Genomic DNA, 21396 nt, shown 5'->3' on the forward strand with positions numbered 1-21396 from the left:
AAAGCTGAACACGGAGGCAACACTTCACACGGGGAGGCAAACCCACGCAAGGAAGCAGATGCCAGAACCGGCCACCTCTGTGCACCGTCTCACACACACTGCAAACTTCTCCCAGAAGCTGGAGCAAAGTGCTCTTTTGCACAGATAAACTTAATGTTACCTCAAAGGCAAACATTACCCTTCTCATAGTTAGGAAATTGCATCTGTATGAAGCTGCTTTGATTCAACTTCCGCTTTCAAGCCCTAATCTCCAGCGTGGCTGTCAGAGACCTTCATTACCAAGTAATCTGCTCTGTGCACCACATTGTGTCTGTCTTCTTTGAAGACTTAATACCCACCGGTGAGGATGGCTTTGTACCAGTAGATCACTCATGGACCTTCTGCACTGCATTCAGATCCAGAGTTAATTCCTGCCAACAGCAACACTGGAGGCGTTGGCCAATGACAAACACAAAAAGCTTTTTGGCGTCATCAAGCCTCAAAGCTCTGTCCACTACAGAAAAGCAGCATTTATGTGTTGATAGAGACACAAGTAAGAAAAGTCCTTGCAGCACAAGGTCATACCAAGCTTGCTAGAAGACTAAATTTAGCCACCTGTGCCTCAGGCAAGTCTGTTAGTTATGGGAAGCTCAGATACTGGTATGGAGCACTGGTCCCTGGGTAAATCCCTTGGAACACTCGACTCCATTTAATTGCAAATGATCTCGAAGCTATTAATGGGGAGCCCGATCTCAATCCATCAAAGAGGAGATGTCTTTGAATGCCACACAAACCCAGCACCAGGACACCGAGATCCTGTCGAGGCTGGTTTGCTTGAGTGGTGTAAAGTACTACTGTGTTCGGTGTCAGAGTCGGCAGGAGGAGCTCAGGAAGATTTAACAGATGGAGTTTCAGCACAAATGTATTTTAGAACACCTCCTTAGCAAGCACATTTCCTACTCTAACACACCTCATGCTACAGTTCTAACAGCTACACAAGAGCAGATCAACGAGAACTCAGGGATTATTCCAAGCTTTTGTAAATGTTAGCAGAGACTGATCAAACAGTTTGTGAAGACAAGCCCTGGTTTACCAAAAAGTGTCACAGCAAACAGTTTCATCAAACATTTAATTTTCCAAGCCAAAAAGGCAGTGGTGACTCAGCTTTTTTCAGCTGTGTTAGAGGTCTTAGGATCAACATGAGCCACGAGCCTGGGACAGCTCAGCTGAGGTTCAATGTCCAGGATCACTCCAAGAATCTAGCCATGGGAAAAAATAAGTTAGAGAACCTGGTTTAAAGACACAACTGCACTATCTGCCTCAGCCCTGCAGGTTTTGAGAGATGCTGAAGAACCTATTTCAGTGCCAGAAACCCAAATGGGAGCATTAGCTCAACCACACAAAGTCAGGCTTACTATGACTGCACCAAGTCTAACTGAGCACAAGGTTTCTTGTACTGAATGTTGAGTGTACATGGTCCAACGAGGCACCTGGAAGTCACACTCCAACCCTCCACACCTCTGCAAGCAGATGGTGACACAGAAAGCTGCCCAAATATCCATTGCTGCTTTTACACCAAACCTGTCTCTGCAGTGACTACAGCCAGGAGGGTGCCAAGACCCTCAGGTCCCCCAGACAAAACCTGGCTCTATTACCAACCACAGCACTCAAGTTACCCTCAAGCTCCTGTCTTTGATCATGTTTTCTCCTTAACATTGAAGCATCAGAAAGAACAGAACAAGTGGTTCCAAAACATCCCGCTCCCAATGATGGATCTTGACAAGCAAAGGCACTCTGGCACACACAGTAACTCCTAACATTTAGAAATGATAAAAAACACCACGTACCAGAGCTGTACCCAGCAAATCCAGGCAACAACAAAGGGCTGTGAATTGCTTTGGAGCCTAATACCAGTTTTGGATGGTAACCACAGAATAACAGGGATTTCAGCAGAGATATTCCCCCCACGGATGCAGAGCGCAGCCCAACGATGATTTACCAGCACTGGTGTTGCATCTACCACGAGTCAAACTGAAGCTTCAGTGCTGCCAACACTGCACAGAGATTCCTCAGAATGAGAAACCCGTCAAAACCTTCCCAAACAGAGGACAGCTGGGAAGCAGGATCAGATGCCGAAGTGGCTACAGGCCTGATCTCAGCTGCAGGATGATCATTTGGAGAACCTGAGGGCCTCCAAAGCATCCAACCTGGCACTGAAGCCAAGCCAGCTGAGGTAGTCCATGGCTTGCAAAATGAGAGGGAGCATTATCCAGGGTGAGGAAAAATCATAGAATCACAGACTGATTGGGGCTCATAGGGACGTTATGAGCCATCTTGTTTCAATTCCTGCCATGGGCAGGGACACCTTCCACTAGACCAGGTTGCTCCAAGTTCCATCCCACCTTGCCCTGGAGCTTCCAAGAACCTCACTACCTGGAGAATGTACACACAGCAGGTATTTTGGGAGCGTTTATTTCCATCTAAGAAATTACTTAAGAACATGTTGGCTCAGTCCCTCCCTCCAAGCACAAACCAGGGTGCTGTGACCTGCTCCTGCAGCCCTGCCAAAAAGCAACAGCAGGAACAAGTCAGCATGATTCTCCTAAAAGAGGGACCTTTGAAGTCTAACCTGGACTTGAAAAGAGACAACTACAAAGCCTGTGGTCTCTGCTTCATTAAAATAAGACGTTGCAGGTTCTTAAGTTTCATCTGCTCATTGAAACTTGGTCTTTTAAGATCTAGGAAATAAAAACAAGCTGTAGAAACTAAACTGGCATGGTGCATTACAAAGGAAGACAGTTACATGGTGCATAAGGACAGCCAACTTAGCCAAAATGGGATTGCTACACAATGAAGCAGCTTGTACCAAACTTTCAGAGTTCAGCTCTTTCACGACACTTGCCAGAACTGCCACTGTCAGTGAACAATATTACAAACCGTATTTCAGAGGACTTCCTCTCATTTGTTTTAGTGAACCTAAATACGCGTAAGAAAGATCCCATCTATCCCTGCCCTCTGGCAGTGGGAAGCCATTCCCCCTTGGCCTGTCCCTCCATGCCCTTGTCCCAAGTCCCTCTACAGCTCTCCTGGAGCCCCTTTAGGCTCTGGAAGGGGTTCTAAGGTGTCCCTGCAGCCTTCTCTTCTCTTAATGAACAGCCCCAGCTCTCCAGAGCAGAGGGACTCCAGCCCTTGGAGCATCTCTGGACTCTCTCCAGCAGCTCCATGTCCTTGTGCAGTTGTTCCCCAGGGCTTGAGGCAGCTCTGCAAGTGGGGTCTCACCTGAGTGGGGCAGAACCCACCCCCCCTGTTGTCCACACTGTAGGATGAACCCAGGACACCAGTGAGTTCAATCACAAATTAAGCTCCACAGCAAATCTCTGAGATGGAAGTGACCATATTCTCCAACACAAAATAAATAGCTCCAAGGAAAAAAACTTCAGACAGGTTGGTCTCATAGAGTTCAAGCACATTTCTCCTATTGATTTGACTACCTTTGGCACTGATGCACAGTGATTCCTTGTGAGCTGGGAAAAACCAGTAGCTCTACAGGAAGCAAGTATTCCAAGGTTTTCTTAGCTCTATAGGAAGCAGGTATTCCAGAGTTTTCTTAGCTCTACAGGAAGCAGGTATTCCAAGGTTTTCTTAGCTCTATAGGAAGCAAGTATTCCAAGGTTTTCTTAGCTCTATAGGAAGCAGGTATTCCAAGGTTTTCTTAGCTCTATAGGAAGCAGGTATTCCAAGGTTTTCTTAGCTCTATAGGAAGCAGGTATTCCAGAGTTTTCTTAGCCTCATCGCAAACTGCAGGAACTCGCCAGGCTTTATCACTAGACATTAAAATACATACATAGGACAGCAGCTACTCAGGATATTTAATAAATCATGTGGCCTCCTCTAATGCCCTCCTGCCCCCAACGTGGCCAACCTCCTCTTGCAGAGCTACGGAAACGTGACAGCTTCAGGAAAAAAATTGGGACTGCAGAGAAACCTCCACTTCTTTCTTTGTAAACAGCCACAATTTTCCCAGCCTAAAGGAATGTCATAATATAATCATAAGGGGGGGGGGGGGGGAAAGGAGTAGGAGTGCAGAGGCAGACAGGAAAACAGTTTTCCCATCTCCCCACTGAATATCCCCAATTCCTGTGTTAAATGATCAGAGTAGCAAATCCAAGCTATTCAATTGTCTTCCACAACACAGAAACTGTCAGGCTGATCTTCAGGGTGGAATTGCTGTCAACTCTTCAGGCTATTAAGCTGTTATCCGGAAGAGAGTTGCTCACAGATGAGCAAACCAAGCCAGAAGATTCCGACAGGTAAGAGACATGGATCCATTGCAGGAGACAGGCTGTTCTAAATGGATCCGACAGGAAGGAGGAACATATGAAACGCCAGGAGAAAATGGTGGCAATCTCACCCTGATTGAGCTTCATTGTTTCATTGCTTTTGCCAATTTCTATGAAAAAGGTAGGGAGTGTCTGATGAACCAGAAATCAAATGGGTAATTTAGCCAGGAGTTCAAATATCTCATCCCACTATTGAAAAAGAAAGGTCTAAAGGGGTTAATTTGGATCATAGAGATGAAGCAGATAAAACAATTCTGAGATTTTACCTTTCCATAGAATCACAGAGTGGTTTGGGTTGGAAGGGAGATTAAAGCTCCTCATGTCCCACCCCCTGCCATAGGCAGGGACACTTTCCACAAGGTTGCTCCAAGCCCTGTCCAACCTGGTCTTCAGCACTTCCAGGGATGGGGCAGCCACAGATTCTCTGGGCAACCCATGCCAGGGCCTCCCCACCCTCATGGGGAAGAATTTCTCCCCAATATTCCATCCAACCCTGCCCACTGGCAGGGGGAAGCCATTCCCCCTTGGCCTGTCCCTCCAGGCCCTTGTCCAAAGTCCCTCTACAGCTCTCCTGGAGCGCCTTTAGGCTCCGGAAGGGGCTCTCAGGTCTCCTTGGAGCCTTCTCTTCCACAGGCTTAACATCCCAATTCAACCTCTCCCCAGAGCAGAGGGTCTTCAGCCCTTGGACCATTTTTGCAGACCTGCTCTATCAGGTCCATGTCTTTCTTGCACTGAGGACCCCAGAGCTGGACACAGTGCTCCAGGTGGGGCCTCATAAGAGTGGAATACAGGGGGAGAATCCCCTCCTTTGAGGTGCAATCTGTGCATTCCATTCTGCTGCTTCTGCCGTTGAAGACCAAAACCTTCAGCTGTCTCAGCTCTCTGCAGGTCAAGGTGACCACTGCCAAAATTTCATCAAAAGCAGGAACTCTGCAGGACTCCACAGAGTGTGTCTGCAGTGAGTCCCTCTTTGTACGGGAATGACTAAATAACATTGGGAAGGAGCCGCTGCCCGTGGTCTGCACAGGAACAGCCAGCAAAGGATGGGGAAATTTCTGGATGCACAATTCATGCTGAGAACAAGAAGGCAATGACCAAGAGCTGCGTGACAGCATCTCAAAGAACTGCTCTCACACTCATGCTTGGATTCATTAGGAACTGGGAAGGTTTGGGGATGACGGAAACCTGTACTGACTGAATGAACGAATCAATGGATGGATCAGTCAAGATGGATGCAGAAAAGGCAGAGAGAGCCAGCAGATCCAGAGGAGGATGTATTTGGAGGATGATACAGCTTTGGGAGGAAAGAAGGTGATTCATAAAAACCTCATCTTCTCAACAACTCCTACAGATGGGATGACAATTAGCCATGTAAAAATCCACAGCTAGGAAAAAAATCAATGGAGTGCACCTCAGATGGAAAGACAAAACCAAGGTTCATGAATGTTAAACACAAGGTCTGGGTAGAGTTTAGAGAGAAGCTCCTGGTCTTTGATTCTTCTTCACCCCTCCCTAACAATTTGAGCAGTCAAAATTCCACCCATCACCAACCACAGGCCTTCATAAAATCATGGAATGGTTTGAGTGGGAAGGGACCTTAAAGACCATCTTGATCCACCCCCTGTCAAGGGCAGAGACAGCTTCCACTAGCCCAGGTTGCTCCAAGCCCCGTCCAATATGGCCTTGGACACTTCCAGGGATGGGCAGCCACAGCTTCTCTGGCCAACCTGTGCCAGGGCCTCCCCACCCTCACAGGGAAGAATTTCTTCCTCATATCTGACCTAAACTACTTCCTTTCTTCACTTGGATGGCGCTGGAATATGTGAGCCTTATGGCACAATATGACTATGCCATAGAAGTAATCAAAGCCAACCTCTCCTGGACAGCAAAGCCAAGTGGAAACAAAACCTGAATTTATAAGGTGTTATTAAGAAAACAAACAAAAAAAGGTTAGAAATCACATGATTTATCACTCAGTTAAAGAATCAATAGACAATCTCCCAAAAGATAAAATTGTGTTTTACACCCACCATGCTGAGCTTGGCCATCTCCACTCTCCCTGCTTGACCCCAGAAGCCAAGTACACCAGGCTTTGGGTGGCAAAGGACCACTCAGAAGGCAAGGTGACAGCAACACCCTCCCGCAGGAGGAGGATGGAGAAATGCCCCTTGGTTAAACCCGGTACCTGAAGCACACCTGGCTCAGCTTTCACAGAGCGATTCAGCAGCCTCTGTGCGACCCCAGACCAGGCAGCCACACCAGCTAAACCAGAGCTGGCCCAAACCCAGCCTAAATGACCACAGGGCTGATTATATTGTACTAAATGAAGTCATGTCTCAGGGGTCGGTTAGGGGCTGTTCCCTTCTTTTCTTTTCCTTCTTCCTTTTGCAGCGGATGGAACACGTGAAAAAGGGAAATGCAGCTGATATACTCCCCTGAAAAACCCAAGAATCCTACATGGCAGGATCCTTCAAAGCTCTTTGGAGAACAAAAGTCCACAGGATAAAAGGAAAAATCCGTCATGACATAAATAACTGGTAAAATAGGGTAAGGAAGGGGGAAGAACACATCACTGGTTGGTTTATAGCAGAAGGGACTCGCCAAAGGATTCTGCTCAACGACACTGAGCTGTGCAGTTACTAAGATGACAACATTTGCTACTCTGAATAATTCAGGATGATCAGTAAATAAGAGCCATGACTCCAAGGAATTGCAGTAAAATCTCGTGATGCGAGTGGGTGATACAATTCACAGCACAGCACATCAGGAACAACCATCCTAACTTTGACTTCAAAAAATATGACAGACTGAACTGAAGCCAACCTCGAGGGAGCAGGAACACAGCGGAGTGTTTAACAAACCCCTTGGTTTTTACATCACTAACAAGCAGAATGTCTGTAATTACAGAGACAATAATATAGGAGAAAATACCTCTAAAACACCTCTAAAGAGGCACCTGCACCATAAATATCAGCACTGAGCTGATCAGCACCTCTGCCAACCTCCCTTGTTCACCTGTGCCACCCCTCCTGCCACACCTCTCTCCAGGAGGCTGGAGTAGAGCAGGCAATGACATGAAGAGCAACAAGAAATGTGGAAGGAAAAGTCTAAATATATAAGGACAATTCAGCCAAGAGACCACCAGGAATAGAAGAAGTTGTTTCCTAAAATCATGAAAATCATGAAGAAAAGTGTGAAGGTTCCTAAATTCAACACCTGGCTCAGGGAGGTCATGAACTGCTGGAGAGAGAAAAATAAAGCTCTATTTCCCCAGATTAGATCTGCTGTGTTTGTGTTCTCCCCTCCCCGAGCATCTGCTCCTGGTTACCAGTGAGCAGGATACCAGGCCAGATGGATTCCTGGTCTCATCTGGTAGCACTTTTTAAGGCATTACACAGGATTTCATCTGTTAACCTGAAAATTCGCAGCGGCTGATTGCTTCCAAAGAGCTGGAAATGAGTTTAAAAACCACAAAAAAGGGGGCAGTATCAGGGTAGGGAAGACAGCAAGTGGCTGTGGATGGGATGGACTGAGGATCTCACCCAGCTGACAGCTCCCTTCACAGCGGAGCTCTGAACCTGCCCAAATATTTTACAACGGTGAGTCTGGAATAGGAAGTCAAGTTTGTCAGCATGGAGAACTGGAACAACATAAAAACTCCTATGGAAGAGCAAGATAGATGGGTTGGAACGAGGCACAGTCATACACTTCAGACTTCACAAGAATCACAGAATCATAGAATTGATTGAGTTTGAAAAGACCTCTGAGATCATCAAGTCCAACCCTTGGTCCAACTCCAGTCCCTTTACCAGATCACGGCACTCAGTGCCACGGCCAAGCTCAGTTGAAAAACCTTCAGGGATGGGGAATCCACCCCCTCTCTGGGCAGCCCATTCCAATGCCTGAGCACTCTCTCTGCAAAGAACTTTTTTCTGATCTCCAACTTCAATTTCCCCTGGCAGAGCTTGAGCCCATTGTGCCCCCTTGTCCTATTGCTGAGTGCCTGGGAGAAGAGACCACCCCCCATCTGGCCAGAACTTCCCTTCAGGCAGTTCTAGACAGTGCTGAGGTCACCTCTGAGCCTCCTCTTCTCCAGGCTAAACAAACTCAGCTCCCTCAGCCTCACCCCACAGGACTCACTACTATGAACTGCAAAGCTCTTTAATCCAAGGAAAAAGAGAGAAAGACTTGCCACTGTGACCTGCGAGCCACCAACCTGACTCAGACATGAAGGATATGGGCACAAAGGAATTCCCCATGCACGGCACAGCATCCCTGAGAGCCTTCCCCTGCCATTCCAGGCCCGGCTCCACTCAGGGATTAGCTTTGAGCAAACACGTGCAGGGAGGAGAACGACTAAGAACATGGAACAGAGCAACTGCAATGGTGGTGTGTGTGGTTTGGAAACAAGGAGCCAAGAGCTGAGCCAAGCTTTCCAAAAACAGCAGAGAGAAGAGCTGATTTTAGGAAGCAACACTGGCACAAACACAGACAGGTATGTACCAGCCACAGATCAATTTACTGTGAGACTCTGGAGTGAGTTTCCAGCCATCATGACCAGATAACAGAACTTTCCACACACAAAACACAGCAAGAAGCCCAAATTGGCCCAAGCCTGCAAGGACTTTTGGCCCGCAGTTAAAAATGCACAGTTATAGACACACAGAGGAAAGCAGAGAGCTGAACCTCTCATCCTCACCACTCAACAGCTCTTAAAAAATAAAGAGGCACCAGCCAAGTCTAGAAAAGCAATTTCAGGGCAGGCACCGTTTGAAGAAACACTTGTATCCAAAAAAAGTTTAAGTCCTTCCACAGGGCGGGAGCACAAAGCCCTGATTTTATCAAGCCAATAGTCTAAAATTTCACTGGAGTCGGCAAGACTTTTGCCAAAAGGCTGGAATATCAGCAGTGCCGGGGTGCTGCCACTTCAACACGGAGAGCAGAGATTTGCCTGGCCAGCTCTCACCTCCATCCCCCATGCTTCCTAAGTACAACCATGGGGGGTTTTATTAAGAATCACTTTTTTCTACATACCACAATATTCAAATTCCTTTCCTATCTGGGCACACCTTGCCAGTGGTCACCTTTCCCAACTTCTACTGACATTAATCATCAGTGGCATCTCCAGCTCACCCCTGACTCCAACAGCGCCAGTGTGAGCCCAGCTTCACATGGAGACAACCACTGTGTGCATCTCTCTACACCAGCAATGTCATGCAACCTGAATTCTCTCATCAGTAACACTTTGCCACCTTGTCAGCACTTCCAAAACTTCAGCCACAGGCAAGCAGCGAGGAATCCTCCATGGATTTTGCTGTCTGAATCTCCTCAAACTTGTAACTCAAAGGCACTCCTTGTATTTTTTGGAATGTGTCTGTGGGAAAATGCTGCTAATATTTGATAAGAGTTTCTCTTCGATAAGAGCGAATGGGAACAAAGCTCCTGATTCCCAGTTCACCCAACCCAGAGACTGAGTTCCCAACACAGCACTGAACCAAGGATGTAGTGATGGTTCACTTGGGTAAATCACAGCCTGTAGCTGCAGAGCTGAAAGAAGGAAAAGGCAAGTCCCAAAGAACTCGGGGAGTGGCAGCACAAGCTGGTTACACACAGGCATTAGGTCACTGATAAAAAAAAATCAAGTCTGAGGTCACACCCATGACAGTGGGACTTCAAGCAGGTTGCCAGGAGCCTGGCAAGGAGAAATGGGGAAAGGTGGAAAACTCCACATGAATTCAGGACATGGGAGGCAGCTGGACAGACCATGAGCTTGGAGTCTGCTCAGGATGCTTCCTATGAGCTGAAAAGTCATTGTTGAGAAAGGCCAAAGAGGATGGCCAGCAGCAGTGAAACACTGGGAAAGGAAAAGTCAACCTCATGAGCCAGCTGTGGCTGCCCCATCCTTGGAAGTGTCGAAGGCAAGGCTGGACAGGGCTTGGAGCAACCTGGTCTAGGGGAAGGTGTCCCAGCCCATGGCAGGAGGTGGGACGAGATGGGCTTTAAGGTCACTTCCAACCCAAACCGTTCTGGGATTCCATGATTTGGACCACACAGGGAACTCCAGCCCTCAGAGCTACACACTGTACCAACACACATAGAAATAAAAGCTTCCCAGGTATAAGGGGGATGTACAACTTCTTCACACAAGTAAGCTGCCGATACACCTCCAGTTACATGGAGCACTTCACTTCTTTACACCGGGAACACCACCAGGTTCTGGAGTTCCCAAGGCACCTCCAGCTCCCTCCGCGGCAGGTCCCAGCCCCGCACTCTCGGGACAGCCCCCCAGACCCCAAGCGAAGGTCACCAGTCTCTCCTCACCCCAAATCGCCCCTTTCCATCCCCTGGGCAGTGCCGGCGCACAGACCCCGAACCCGCCTCGTACCCCCTCGCCCACGCCCCGGGGGGAGCTGAGACCCTCAGGGGCCGCCGCCCTTCCCGGGGGTCCCTCGGGCCGCTCCACGGCGGCTCCTCCGCCCGGCCGGAGCCGCTCCCGCCGCACCGGGAGGGCTGGAGCGGCGAGCCCGGCAGAGCCTCCGCCGCGGGAGGGCGGCCGGGCCGCGGCGAACCGACCGCCGGGACCCCGCGACCCCCCGCTCGTACCTGCTCCGGCGCTGCGCTCCCCGGGCGGGCCGGGCCGGGCTGCGCTGGGCCGGGGCCGCCGCCGCTCTCCCCGCGCCCGCCGCGGCTCCTCCCTCGGCCGCGCTCGACGGGCACGGCCCGACCCGGCAGCGCTCGGCGCCGGCGCCGCCCCGCGCGGCTCCGCCCTGAGCCCGCGCCGCTTCCGGGGCACCGCGGCCGCCTGGAGACCGCGTGGCGTTGCCAGGGGGAGGCGGCGGCACCGGACACCAGGCATCGAGCATCGAGCATCGGGCATCGGGCCCCGCGCACCGCGCACCGCTCACCGGGCATCGGGCACCGCGCACCGCTCACCGGGCATCGAGCACCGCGCACTGGGCAGCGGGCACCGCGCACCGGGCATCGGGCACGGGGCATCGAGCACCGGGCATCGAATACCGGGCATCGAGCACCAGGCACCGCGCACTGGGCACCGCGCACCGGGTACTGGGGCTCGGCTCGGCTCGGCTCCACCGGCGCTCGGCTCGGCACAAAGCTGGGCTCAGCATCCACGGGGGCTCAGCACCACCCGAGCTCGGCTTAGCACCCGCCGGGGCTCAGTGTCGTCCTGGGCTCAGCACTCACAGGGGTTCAGCATCAGCCGGGGCTCAGGATCCGCCAGGGGCCTGGCACAAACCTGAGCTCATAATCTTTCGGGGCTCAGCACTGCCTAGGCTCAGCTCAGCACCCACCGGGACTTAGCACAAGCCTGAGCTCAGCACCCACAGGGGCTCAGCACCTGCCTGGGCTCAGCTCAGCCCCTGCCTGGGCTCAGCATGCACCTTGGCTTGTCACCTCCCACACCACAGCCCTGGTCCCCTGTGCCTTCTTGGTAGGGAAAACCTTCCTCCTGAAACACTTCACACCCCAAAAATACCTCTGTGTTCCAGGTCTTAATAGGAAATACGATGGAGAGTATTTACTGTGAGGGTGGGCAGGCCCTGGCACACATTGCCCAGAGAAGCTGTGGCTGCCCCATCCCTGGAAGTGTCCAAGGCCAGGTTGGACAGAGCTTGGAACAACCTGGTCTAGTGAAAGGTGTGCATACCCAGGGGGTGGAATGGGATGAGTTTTAAGGTCCTTTCCGAACCTCAACATTCTATGATTCTGTGGCGGAAAAACCCCTGAGGTTGTTGCCTGGACAATCCCTGGCTGCAGCTACTGCTGCTGAAGAAGTTGGCATTTTCCAGATGGATATTTTTAAACTATCATATTCAGAGAATCAGAGAATCCCAGAATGGTTTGGGTTGGAAGGAACCTTAAAGACCATCCTGTCCCACCCCTGCAAGGACACCTTCCACTAGACCAGGTTGCTCATTCCTTGAAAATGGTTAAAAAAACACAGTGAGGAAAAGCTTCATCCATGGAGTGTAGCCCCCCAGCCTGGGGACAATCTCATTATCCAGCCACACAAATCATAGCTCTTCAGCACATGGACCCCACCAAGGATGAACCACAGAGTTATTTGGAAATATCTCTTGGAAAATGTGTCCAGATCCAGAATTTAGGCATTAAAATTGTATATTTCCTCTAGTACCTCATGTTCCTGTGGCCAAGCTTGGAAATCTTCCTCTGGAACCATAATTAACCTGAAAACACATCTCAGTTACAATGAAAATTGGTACTATTTCACTTCAGCTTTTTTTGCTTGCTCTTTTTATTTTTAAATACTTATGTGCAATCAGCAAACAGATACAGGTTTAATAAAGGCTTACTGTTTCTTTTTAAGCCTTTTCAGTTTTCAATATTGCTATAAAAATTAGAATTCCTCAATCCAGCCATCTGAACACCCTGTCCTGGCAGCATCATATTGAATACCACCCTAGGCCTGTTCTCCAGAATAAGCTTATTTTGCTTATTCTTTGTGTTATTATTGAAGAAATTAATAATCATGTGGATATCACAATATCCCCCCATCTTTGATCAAAGGGAGAAAATATTCATCTCCCATTTTTTCTGGTCTGAACCATCTGGGCTGTCCCAAGAAGTGTCTTCAATCTGAAAAATTATTTGTCATCAATTTTAGTCCAAGTAATTCTTTTGCTAAGTCCTATTAAATGTGCAGATTCTCATTAGCCCTGTGCTAATCCCTCAAGAGTTGATCCAAAGACTGGCCTGTATGTGGAATGACACATGAAGGGAGCTCAAACCTGACCCCAAAATATTTGGGGGGGCAGGGAGGGCCATCCCAGCAGAGGTTTTACTGAGCTCCTCATCCTCAACCAAGACAGGTGAGAATCCAGACCAATTCCCAAGTGCCTTATTAGGAACAGAAATGAAACATCCTGCTTTTTCTTCTTGCAACTGCTGCAGCTTCTCTGGTGGGGATGAAGCAGCTCGTGGCCGGCTGGAGCTGGTGGGCAGGACAATCGCCCTTTGTCCGGAGCAGCGGGAAGGACAATGAAGCTCCTGTTGAGGATCAGGCACAGGGAGGCACCACCCCGAGACGGCAGCGTGGGCAGCAGGGACCCCGCAGACCCAGACCTCGAATCCTTCTGGGTAATGTGCAAAGAGGGAAAAATCAAAGGCCAAGGAAATACAAAGATTAAAAGCACATTTTTTGGCAGAGGAGTGAAAGCAGAGGAGAAACCGTGTAGAGCAAGAAGGTACCAGGGTCTCTTCCTCTCCTGATAGAAACAGCTCTGTAAAATCTCAATCCAGAGCAGGATTATATATGAACAGGCTTGGAATTTGCCAAAATTAATAGTGCTCCGGTGTGACAGGGAGTCTGGTGTGACTCCCTTAATGTAAGCAGGCAGCACCTGAACTCAGACTTGCCAAGTCCGTGGCAGCAGTTTCATTCTGAGGAGTGGGAATTGAAAAATGGATCTAAACTGGACATTTTTTTTTTTCAGGAAAAGCCTTGGAAGTCAGAAAAAGTGATGCAAACCCCTAATGTGGGGGATGAGGCCCCGAGGTCTGGCGCTGGATTTCCCTGTCGAGGTGAGGGGTCAGCAGATGCCGGCCCCGGCCCCCTCCCCTCCGGCTGCGCCCCCAGGGCCGGGACATCTGCTGTCCCCGCCGCCCAGCTGTCCCTGCACCGCCCAGCAGGAGCACATCCCTCCTTCCAGCTCCATCCGACACAAACGTGCCGTCTGGCCTGGATGGGACATGAGGAGGCTGCTGGGAAAAGCTTAAAAAACACTCTGGAGCAGCAGCAATTTGTGATTATCCCTACTTGGAAAAGGAAAAGCTTTAGGCTAGGCTATGGGGTTGGGAAAAGATGGGCTCTGTCCCATCACTCTTGCTTGCCCAAACAGTTTTGCCTCAAGATTTAAAATTCAACATATCAGACCCTTGGAAATTCTTGTTTCCTAAACATTTCCATCTCCTCTCCTAAACACTTTGTGTGCTCACTTTGCAGCTGCTTTTGGAGCATCCGCAAGCTCCTGCAGAAACACATGCCCAGTCGTGCCAGCAGTGAATCCCTGAGCTCTCCTTTGTGATGAAGGTACATCCAGCATCCCCCAGGAAAAGTCTGGACCTTCAGGCATGGTTTGGGGGCTCAGCTGAGGACAGTTTATTGCTCATTAGTACTCTCAGGGCTGCAATATTCTCGAGGTCAGGAGTCAAATCAATCATTTGGACTATGGACAGAAAACCCCACGTGCTGGGATGGGAATAAAATCCACTGGGGGGAGCAGGTTCCCCTCACTGCCCACCCCTGTCCCTCCAGCATTGCTGGGTTTGAGCAGGACATCGGGACTCGGCACGGTGGGTGATTTTCTGCTGCCATTTCCTTACCTGAAGAGAGAACACAGACTCTCAGGAAACGAGCAATTCCAGTCTCTCGTCCATACGTTTATATATTCCCTGCACGTTTCCTAAATAAATAAACTGGTCCAAGGCAGAACGAGTCTTGCTCCAGTCCCTGGCAGAGCCCGGTGCTCGGAGCTGCAGAGGCTGCTGACATCTATGGTCAGCCCAGGGTATTGGTGCTTAAAAGTATTGGAATCACAGGCTGGATTGGGTCGGAAGGGAGAAAAAACCTCATCCTGTTCCACTCCCTGCCATAGGCAGGGACACCTTCCTCTAGACCAGGTTACTCCAAGCCCTGTCCAGCCTGTCCTTCAACACTTTCAGAGATGGAGCGGTCACTGCTTCTCTGGGCAACCTGTGCCAGGGCCTCAGCACCCTCACAGGGAACAATTCCTTCCCAATATCTCATCTAACTCTGCCTTGTGTCAGTGGAAAGCCATTCCCCCTTGTTCTGCCCTTCCAGTCCCTTGTCCCAAGTGCCTCTCCTGCTCTCCTGGAGCCCCTTTGGGCACTGGAAGGGGCTCTCAGGGAGCTGCAGTGTTTATATGGATTTAACCAAAGTAGAATCCTTCTCAAGTAATTCTTTAAACTCACAAGAAATTACCTCAAAATTAAGAATTACTTTGTAGTTATAATAGTAGTAATAACTGACCAGATTTCCAGCTGATTTTTCCCCTTAAAAGGTTCTCCACTTTACACCTCTTCCCCTAAGACTCTAGAATTTCCCTTCCACAGAGAAAACCTGTTAGGTGCTGTATCCATCCAGTGATCCAGACAACTTACCCTTCTCTTAAATTTATTTCCACCACCATACTGGCCCTTCTTTTTACCCTGATGAACTTTAATTATTAATGAATTAGCAGTTAATTACATGGCTGGATTTAAGCACTTGTCATGATAGATAGAAATCCTTCAGCAATGTACTCAGGGTGCCACAGCTGGGATCCTACTGCTCCCTCAGCAATCCAAGACCTCCAGAGAGCTGTTTTAAGGAGACTTTTTTATTGGAGCAACAATAGCTGGGAAAAAAACAACCAGGCAAGCTTTTGGATGTGGAAACCCTCTGCAAGTCTGGTCTTCCCTATAAATTTTATTTTGGGCTGTCTGAGTCTCCTGTTCCTTACCTTGCTCCCTTTTGGATTTTCTCCCTCATTTTCAGAAGAACTGGATGCTGTTCCCATTTCCCTACAAAGTCAAACTCAAAGGTTACCAGCAGAGACACAGCTGGAGGCAAATCAGCCTCAGCACAGCACAGGCTAAAGGTCACCCTCCTGTATTCCCAACGGTGTGGGAACACATCCAAACACACACCTTCTCCTGCATTTTTTTCTTCGTCAAAACTGAGTCTCAGATTTAAGACTGCAGTTCCTGATTTTATGTTATTTTGGCAGGCAGAATGTATTTATTTTTTTTATTAGATGAAAAAGCAGGTTTAGCTGCTCCTTAATAGCGAGTTTTGCTCTTTCCTGAGGTTCACAGTAGGGTAGGTGTGGATCAGGCAGGCTCCTGTGCCACTCACAGCCCTCCACAGCCTCGTGTGTTCGGCTCCATCAGATTTTAGCTGTTTACTGATGTGTGTCAGAGGGATCCAGCTCAGGAAGTGCATGAACTGTTGGGGCAAGTCCAGAGGAGGCACCAAGTTGATGAGAGGGCTGGAGCAGCTCTGCTGTGAGGAAAGGCTGAAAGAATTGGGATTGTTCAGCTTGGTGAAGAGAAGCTTTGGGGTGAACTAATCGTGGCCTTCAAGCACCTGAAGGAGCTGGGAGGAAACATGGAGAGAGACTATTACAGGGACCTGGAGGAACAGGACAAGGGAGAATGGCTTCTAACTGAAATAGGGCAGCATTAGATGGGATACTGAAAGGAATTGTTGGCTGTGAGGGTGATGAGGTCTTGGCACAGTTTGCCCAGAAAATCTGTGGCTGCCCCATCCCTGAAAGTGCTGAAAGCCAGGTTGGATGGGGCTTAGAGCAGCCTAGTCTAGTGGAAGGTATCTCTGCCCATGGCAGGGGGTGAAATGAGGTGATCTTTAAGGTGCCTTCCAACACAAATTATTCAGGGATTGTATGATGCAGGTCTCCATCATCCTCCCCTCCCCACCTGGCAGCTGCACAGCCCTCCTGGGGCACTAAACACAGGTGACCCCAGAGGGGAGGCAGGGGATGAGCAGATGTGATTAGAGCCCAGCAGTTTTAGATGTTTCCCAGGCAGTTTTAGAGGAGAAATGGGGACTGTGGATACAGCTAATTTGGCAGGTGAAATGTCAAAGGGAAGGTCCACCATGGTGTCACTGTGGCCATGGGACCTGTCACCTGGTGATGTTTTGTGTGATGTCAGGGCAGAGAAGTCTGTGGTTTGTACAGCACATTACCATGAGCTTATTCCCCTTAATTTACATAATTTTCTGTTAAAGTAATTCAAACAACTAGCACTGCTTTTCTGTGACATCCCTCCTTTGTATCAGCAGATTTTTTAGGAAGAGGCTTTGACAGCAGCCACCACCTTCCCCACCAGAACCACACCAGGCTGATCTACTAGAGCTGCCACTAAGTTCTCCTCATGTGCTAAATTTAAATCTCCTAAATTCCCCTTTTCATCCACTCAACACCACTCTGATCATTTGTGGAGCTTCTGAGGAAGAGCAGAAGCAGAACCTTCAAGATTAAGACCCAGCACAAAAGCCCACTCGCTTTTTTTCTATAAATTACCCCAAATATTGCATGGGAGCCTCAGGCAACTCACAGTAACAAGTTTTATTTAGTTTTGGCCTTTTATTGCTCCCCAAGCTTTCAGGGTTTTGATTCTTTGGAATTTGTTTTAATTAAACTTCACCTCTAATCATAGTGAGTGCCAGCCCATCCACCTCACCAGGGTCTTTCCAAAGCCTGTTTCCCATCTTTGGACAAAGAAATCTTCACTAACAGCTTTGACTTCAATAAATACTCGACACAAGTGTGTGATCAAAAGGCTTCAACCTTTATTAAAAAGATAAGGATCTGCTTTCTAAAAACAGAACAACCACAACCATGGCAAGTCCTGCACAAGTGCAAGGCAATCAGAAGATGAAAGACAAGAGCTGCCCAACATGCAGGAGGCACCGAGGAACTCAGGGAAACGGAGACAAAAATGAACCCAGTGATTTACATTCAATGCTAAGTGCCAAATTGTATAAATTAATTAATTTCTCCAGAGTGTTCATGCTGTCTCTCAGACTTTTAGTCCTGTACAACAGGTGAATGGAAGCCATAACAAACTATAAAAAACTGTAAAAATGTACAAAAACCAGCTTGAGTAGGAGGAGCAGTTTATCATGAAAATCGAGGTCAGATCATGTCTACTCCTCCTCAGAGGACTCTCCATTTTGAGCAGGATCCGGTGGCAGACTCCGAGCTCTGTAAGAAACATTTCAAAAGCATTAACAGAACCCAATCAAAGCTTTGAAAGGCAAACAAAGCCCTTTCCTTAGAGCTTGGGTGACCTAAATGACATCAATTAACCCCAGACAGCACCTTGAGGCATCAGGACTGACAGATCCTGCTTTATCCCAAGGGTTACCAGCCTAGATGGAGCAGCACAGACCTTCCTTCAAACGGGAAAAAAAACCATTCCCACACCAAGACATCCCTGGAGAGGCTCGAGGTGTCCCTGACCCACAGGGCCACACACAGGTTCCACATCTTTCTTTGGAAGCTGCAAACTCCCATTTCACAGCTGAATTTCAACCTGACTAACTTACTGACCAAAAGAGGTTGTGCAGTTGAGCGGGTACAGCTCTTGCTTCTTCCAGAACACACTGGGAAGCTGCAATTGTTTTGGATGGGGACACTCTGTGTTCTCCTCTAACCACACCTTCTATTTCACCAAGAGGTAGGAGGCACTTAAAAGACTTTATTTGCTTGTCCTGCAGGGCAATTCCAGGTTGATTCTTATGGGACCTCCCCTGGCAGTTTAGGAATATCTGTATTTGTTGGAAAAATTGAGGTTCAACAGAGAATTCTGTATTGAAAACAGGTGTCTATAAGATACTATTTTACCCTGCCACCATTTCAGTCAGAAGGGCAGTCTACAAGTTAATTTTTGAGGTTTCAGCTTGGAAAAACAATTCAATTTCTGGCACATGGAAGTGGCCAGCACTCTCCTAAGCTCTCCCAAAACATTGCTGTGCTCTGTAGGGACATGAAGTTTTTAAGTCTGAGCACTAAGAACTTGCCTGAGCTACCAGTTACTCCACCCATTTTGAGAAGGCCCCCCTGAAGTCCCTGGAGACAGATGCTGCACTTTCCCAGACTTTGCTGGGACCACTATTTCCATGAGTTTATGAAGGTTTGGAGACACACTGCCAACTTTTCAGCAGTTGCCTGCTCCTTCATACATTGTATTTTCACAACAGTCATGGGGGAAAACTAATCACAATATAAGGACACCAACACTCCTGTCTCATGCCCCCAGGAATGTCACTCTCCAGATTATTTGGAGATGCCAGAGGTTTTGCTCTTTAGTATTACCACCCAGACCATGCTCTGACAGCCCACATTAGAGCAGCACCCCAGCTGCCCCACGACAGCTCTGCAGCTGGTTGTTTGCCACACTCCAGGGAACCTCAGTTGTGGTTTTGTTTTTTTTTTCAAAGGAATCATAGAATTGATTGAGTTGGAAAAGACCTCCGGGATCAAGTCCAACCCTTGGTCCAACTCCAGTCCCTTTACCAGATCATGGCACTCAGTGCCACCTCCAATCTCAGTTTAAAATCCTTCAGGGATGGGGAATCCACCCCCTCTCTGGGCAGCCCATTCCAATGCCTGAGCACTCTCTCTGCAAAGAAGTTTTTTCTGATCTCCAACTTCAATTTCCCCTGGCAGAGCTTGAGCCCATCGTGTCCCCTTGTCCTATTGCTGAATGCCTGGGAGAAGAGACTAACCCCCACCTGGCCAGAACTTCCCTTCAGGAAATGAACGTTAAGTTTAAGTTTAGCTGAACCAGTCCCCGAAACTCCCCAGGCGTACAAAATCTGTCCGTCCACGTTGCGTTTTACCCCACGTGGCGACACTTCTGCATCTCCTCTGCCCCGCTCGCTGCAGGGATTTATTTGTGTGACCCCCGGCCCTGCCCGACACCCACCCCAGGCCGCTGCTCCCGGGCACGGATCCGTCGGGCGCCCGGTTCTCCTTGGGCGGGACCCGCAGCAGGAACTCGCCGATGCTCCTCTGCCAGGCGGGGACCGGCCGGACACACACCGGGTTCAGCCCCGCGGGGCGCCCGCAACCTGCGGGGAGAGAGTCAGGGACCGGCGGGGAAGGGAGGGGGAGAAGGGAGTGAGACAGGGAGGGAAGGGAAAAAAGGGAGGGAAGGGAAAAAGGGAGGGAAGGGAAAAAGGGAGGGAAGGGAAAAAGGGAAGGGAAGGGAAAAAGGGAAGGGAAGGGAAAAAGGGAAGGGAAGGGAAAAAGGGAAGGGAAGGGCAAAAGGGAAGGGAAGGGCAAAAGGGAAGGGAAGGGCAAAAGGGAAGGGAAGGGCAAAAGGGAAGGGAAGGGCAAAAGGGGAGGGCAAAAGGGGAGGGGAGGGCAAAAGGGGAGGGGAGGGCAACAGGGGAGGGAAGGGCAAAAGGGGAGGGGAGGGAAGGGAAAAAGGGGAGGGGAGGGAAGGGAAAAAGGGGAGGGGAGGGAAGGGAAAAAAGGGAGGGGGGAAAAGGGAAGGAGGGAGAAGAAGAGAGGGAGGACAAAAGGGAAGAAGGGGGAGAGTGAAAGAAGGGAAGGAAGGGAGAGGAGGGAGACAGGGAGGAAAAAAGGCAAGAAGGAGAGAGCGGGAGGAAAAGAGGGAAGAAGGGAGAGAGAAGGAAGGGAGGAAAAGGCGGGAAAGAGGTGGGAGAGAGGAAGGGAAGGGAAGGGAAGGGAAGGGAAGGGAAGGGAAGGGAAGGGAAGGGAAGGGAAGGGAAGGGAAGGGAAGGGAAGGGAAGGGAAGGGAAGGGAAGGGGAAAGGAAAGAGAGGGACGAAGGAAGGAGAGAAGGGGAGAGGGAAGGAGGGAGAGAAGGAAGGAAAGCGGGAAGAAGGTGGAGAGGAAAGGAAGGAAGGGAAGGCAGGCTCACCCTTTCTGGCGGCCGGTGGCGGTGCCGCGTTGAGGCTGGCGGGGCCCAGCGCCTTCCGGGGGGCGCGGGCGCCCAACACTGCGGGGACAGCGCGGGGTCAGCGGCGGCCCCACTCTCTGCCCCCTGCCCTGCTCATCCCATCCCATTCCATTCCATCCCATTCCATTCCATTCCATTCCATCCCATTCCATCCCATTCCATTCCATTCCATCCCATCCCATTCAATTCAATTCCATCCCATTCCATTCCATTCCATTCCATTCCATTCCATTCCATCCCATCCCGTCCCGTCCCGTCCCGTCCCGTCCCGTCCCGTCCCGCACCCTTGCGGAAGGGGCCGCCACGCTGGTCCGCCTTGGTCCGCACCATCGCGCTCTGCCCGCCCCGCCCCGCCCCGCCAATGGCGGCGCGGGCACCGCCCCGCCCCGCCCGGGACCGCATCCCACATGGGATACCGGGAAGAGACTCTTCCCTGTGGGGCGTGAGGCACTGCCACGAGTTACCCTGAGAAACTGTGGCTGCCCCATCCCTGAAAGTGCCCAAAGCCAGGCTGGACAGGGCTTGGAGCACCCTGGGCTAGTGGAAGGTGTCCCTGCCCGTGGCAGGGGGCGGGACTGGGT

General features: G+C 49.9%; 2 protein-coding genes across 2 annotated transcripts in view; both read right to left on the reverse strand.

Moving 5' to 3' along the window:
- CSNK1G1 (casein kinase 1 gamma 1) overlaps positions 1–11059 on the reverse strand; it is a 94853-nt gene extending 83794 nt beyond the window's left edge. Inside the window, 1 exon segment of the mRNA XM_071568235.1 lies at positions 10923–11059. The gene's annotated coding sequence lies outside the window, so the exon portion shown is untranslated.
- A 6592-nt stretch (positions 11060–17651) lies between these two features.
- On the reverse strand, positions 17652–21169 carry PCLAF (PCNA clamp associated factor). The gene is made up of 4 exons (XM_071568509.1): positions 21100–21169; positions 20777–20854; positions 19815–19959; positions 17652–18088 (listed from the first exon to the last, which is right to left on the reverse strand). The coding sequence occupies exons 1-4, from the start codon at positions 21143–21145 to the stop codon at positions 18031–18033; spliced, it is 327 nt and encodes a 108-aa protein (XP_071424610.1). The 5' UTR covers positions 21146–21169; the 3' UTR covers positions 17652–18030.
- Positions 21170–21396: the final 227 nt, after the last annotated feature.

This window comes from Pithys albifrons, chromosome 13 (assembly GCF_047495875.1).
Source record: "Pithys albifrons albifrons isolate INPA30051 chromosome 13, PitAlb_v1, whole genome shotgun sequence".
Taxonomy (NCBI): domain Eukaryota; kingdom Metazoa; phylum Chordata; class Aves; order Passeriformes; family Thamnophilidae; genus Pithys; species Pithys albifrons.

What these genes read in the sequence shown, in the direction of transcription:
- PCLAF (XM_071568509.1), bottom strand. Translation starts at nt 21,145, where the DNA reads ATGGTGCGGACCAAGGCGGACCAGCGTGGCGGCCCCTTCCGCAAGG. An exon ending in TGGCGGCCCCTTCCGCAAGG is followed by an intron (nt 20,855 to 21,099) that starts GTGCGGGACGGG and finishes CTGTCCCCGCAG; the next exon opens with TGTTGGGCGCCCGCGCCCCC. An exon ending in CCCGGGAGCAGCGGCCTGGG is followed by an intron (nt 18,089 to 19,814) that starts GTGGGTGTCGGG and finishes TGTTTCTTACAG; the next exon opens with AGCTCGGAGTCTGCCACCGG.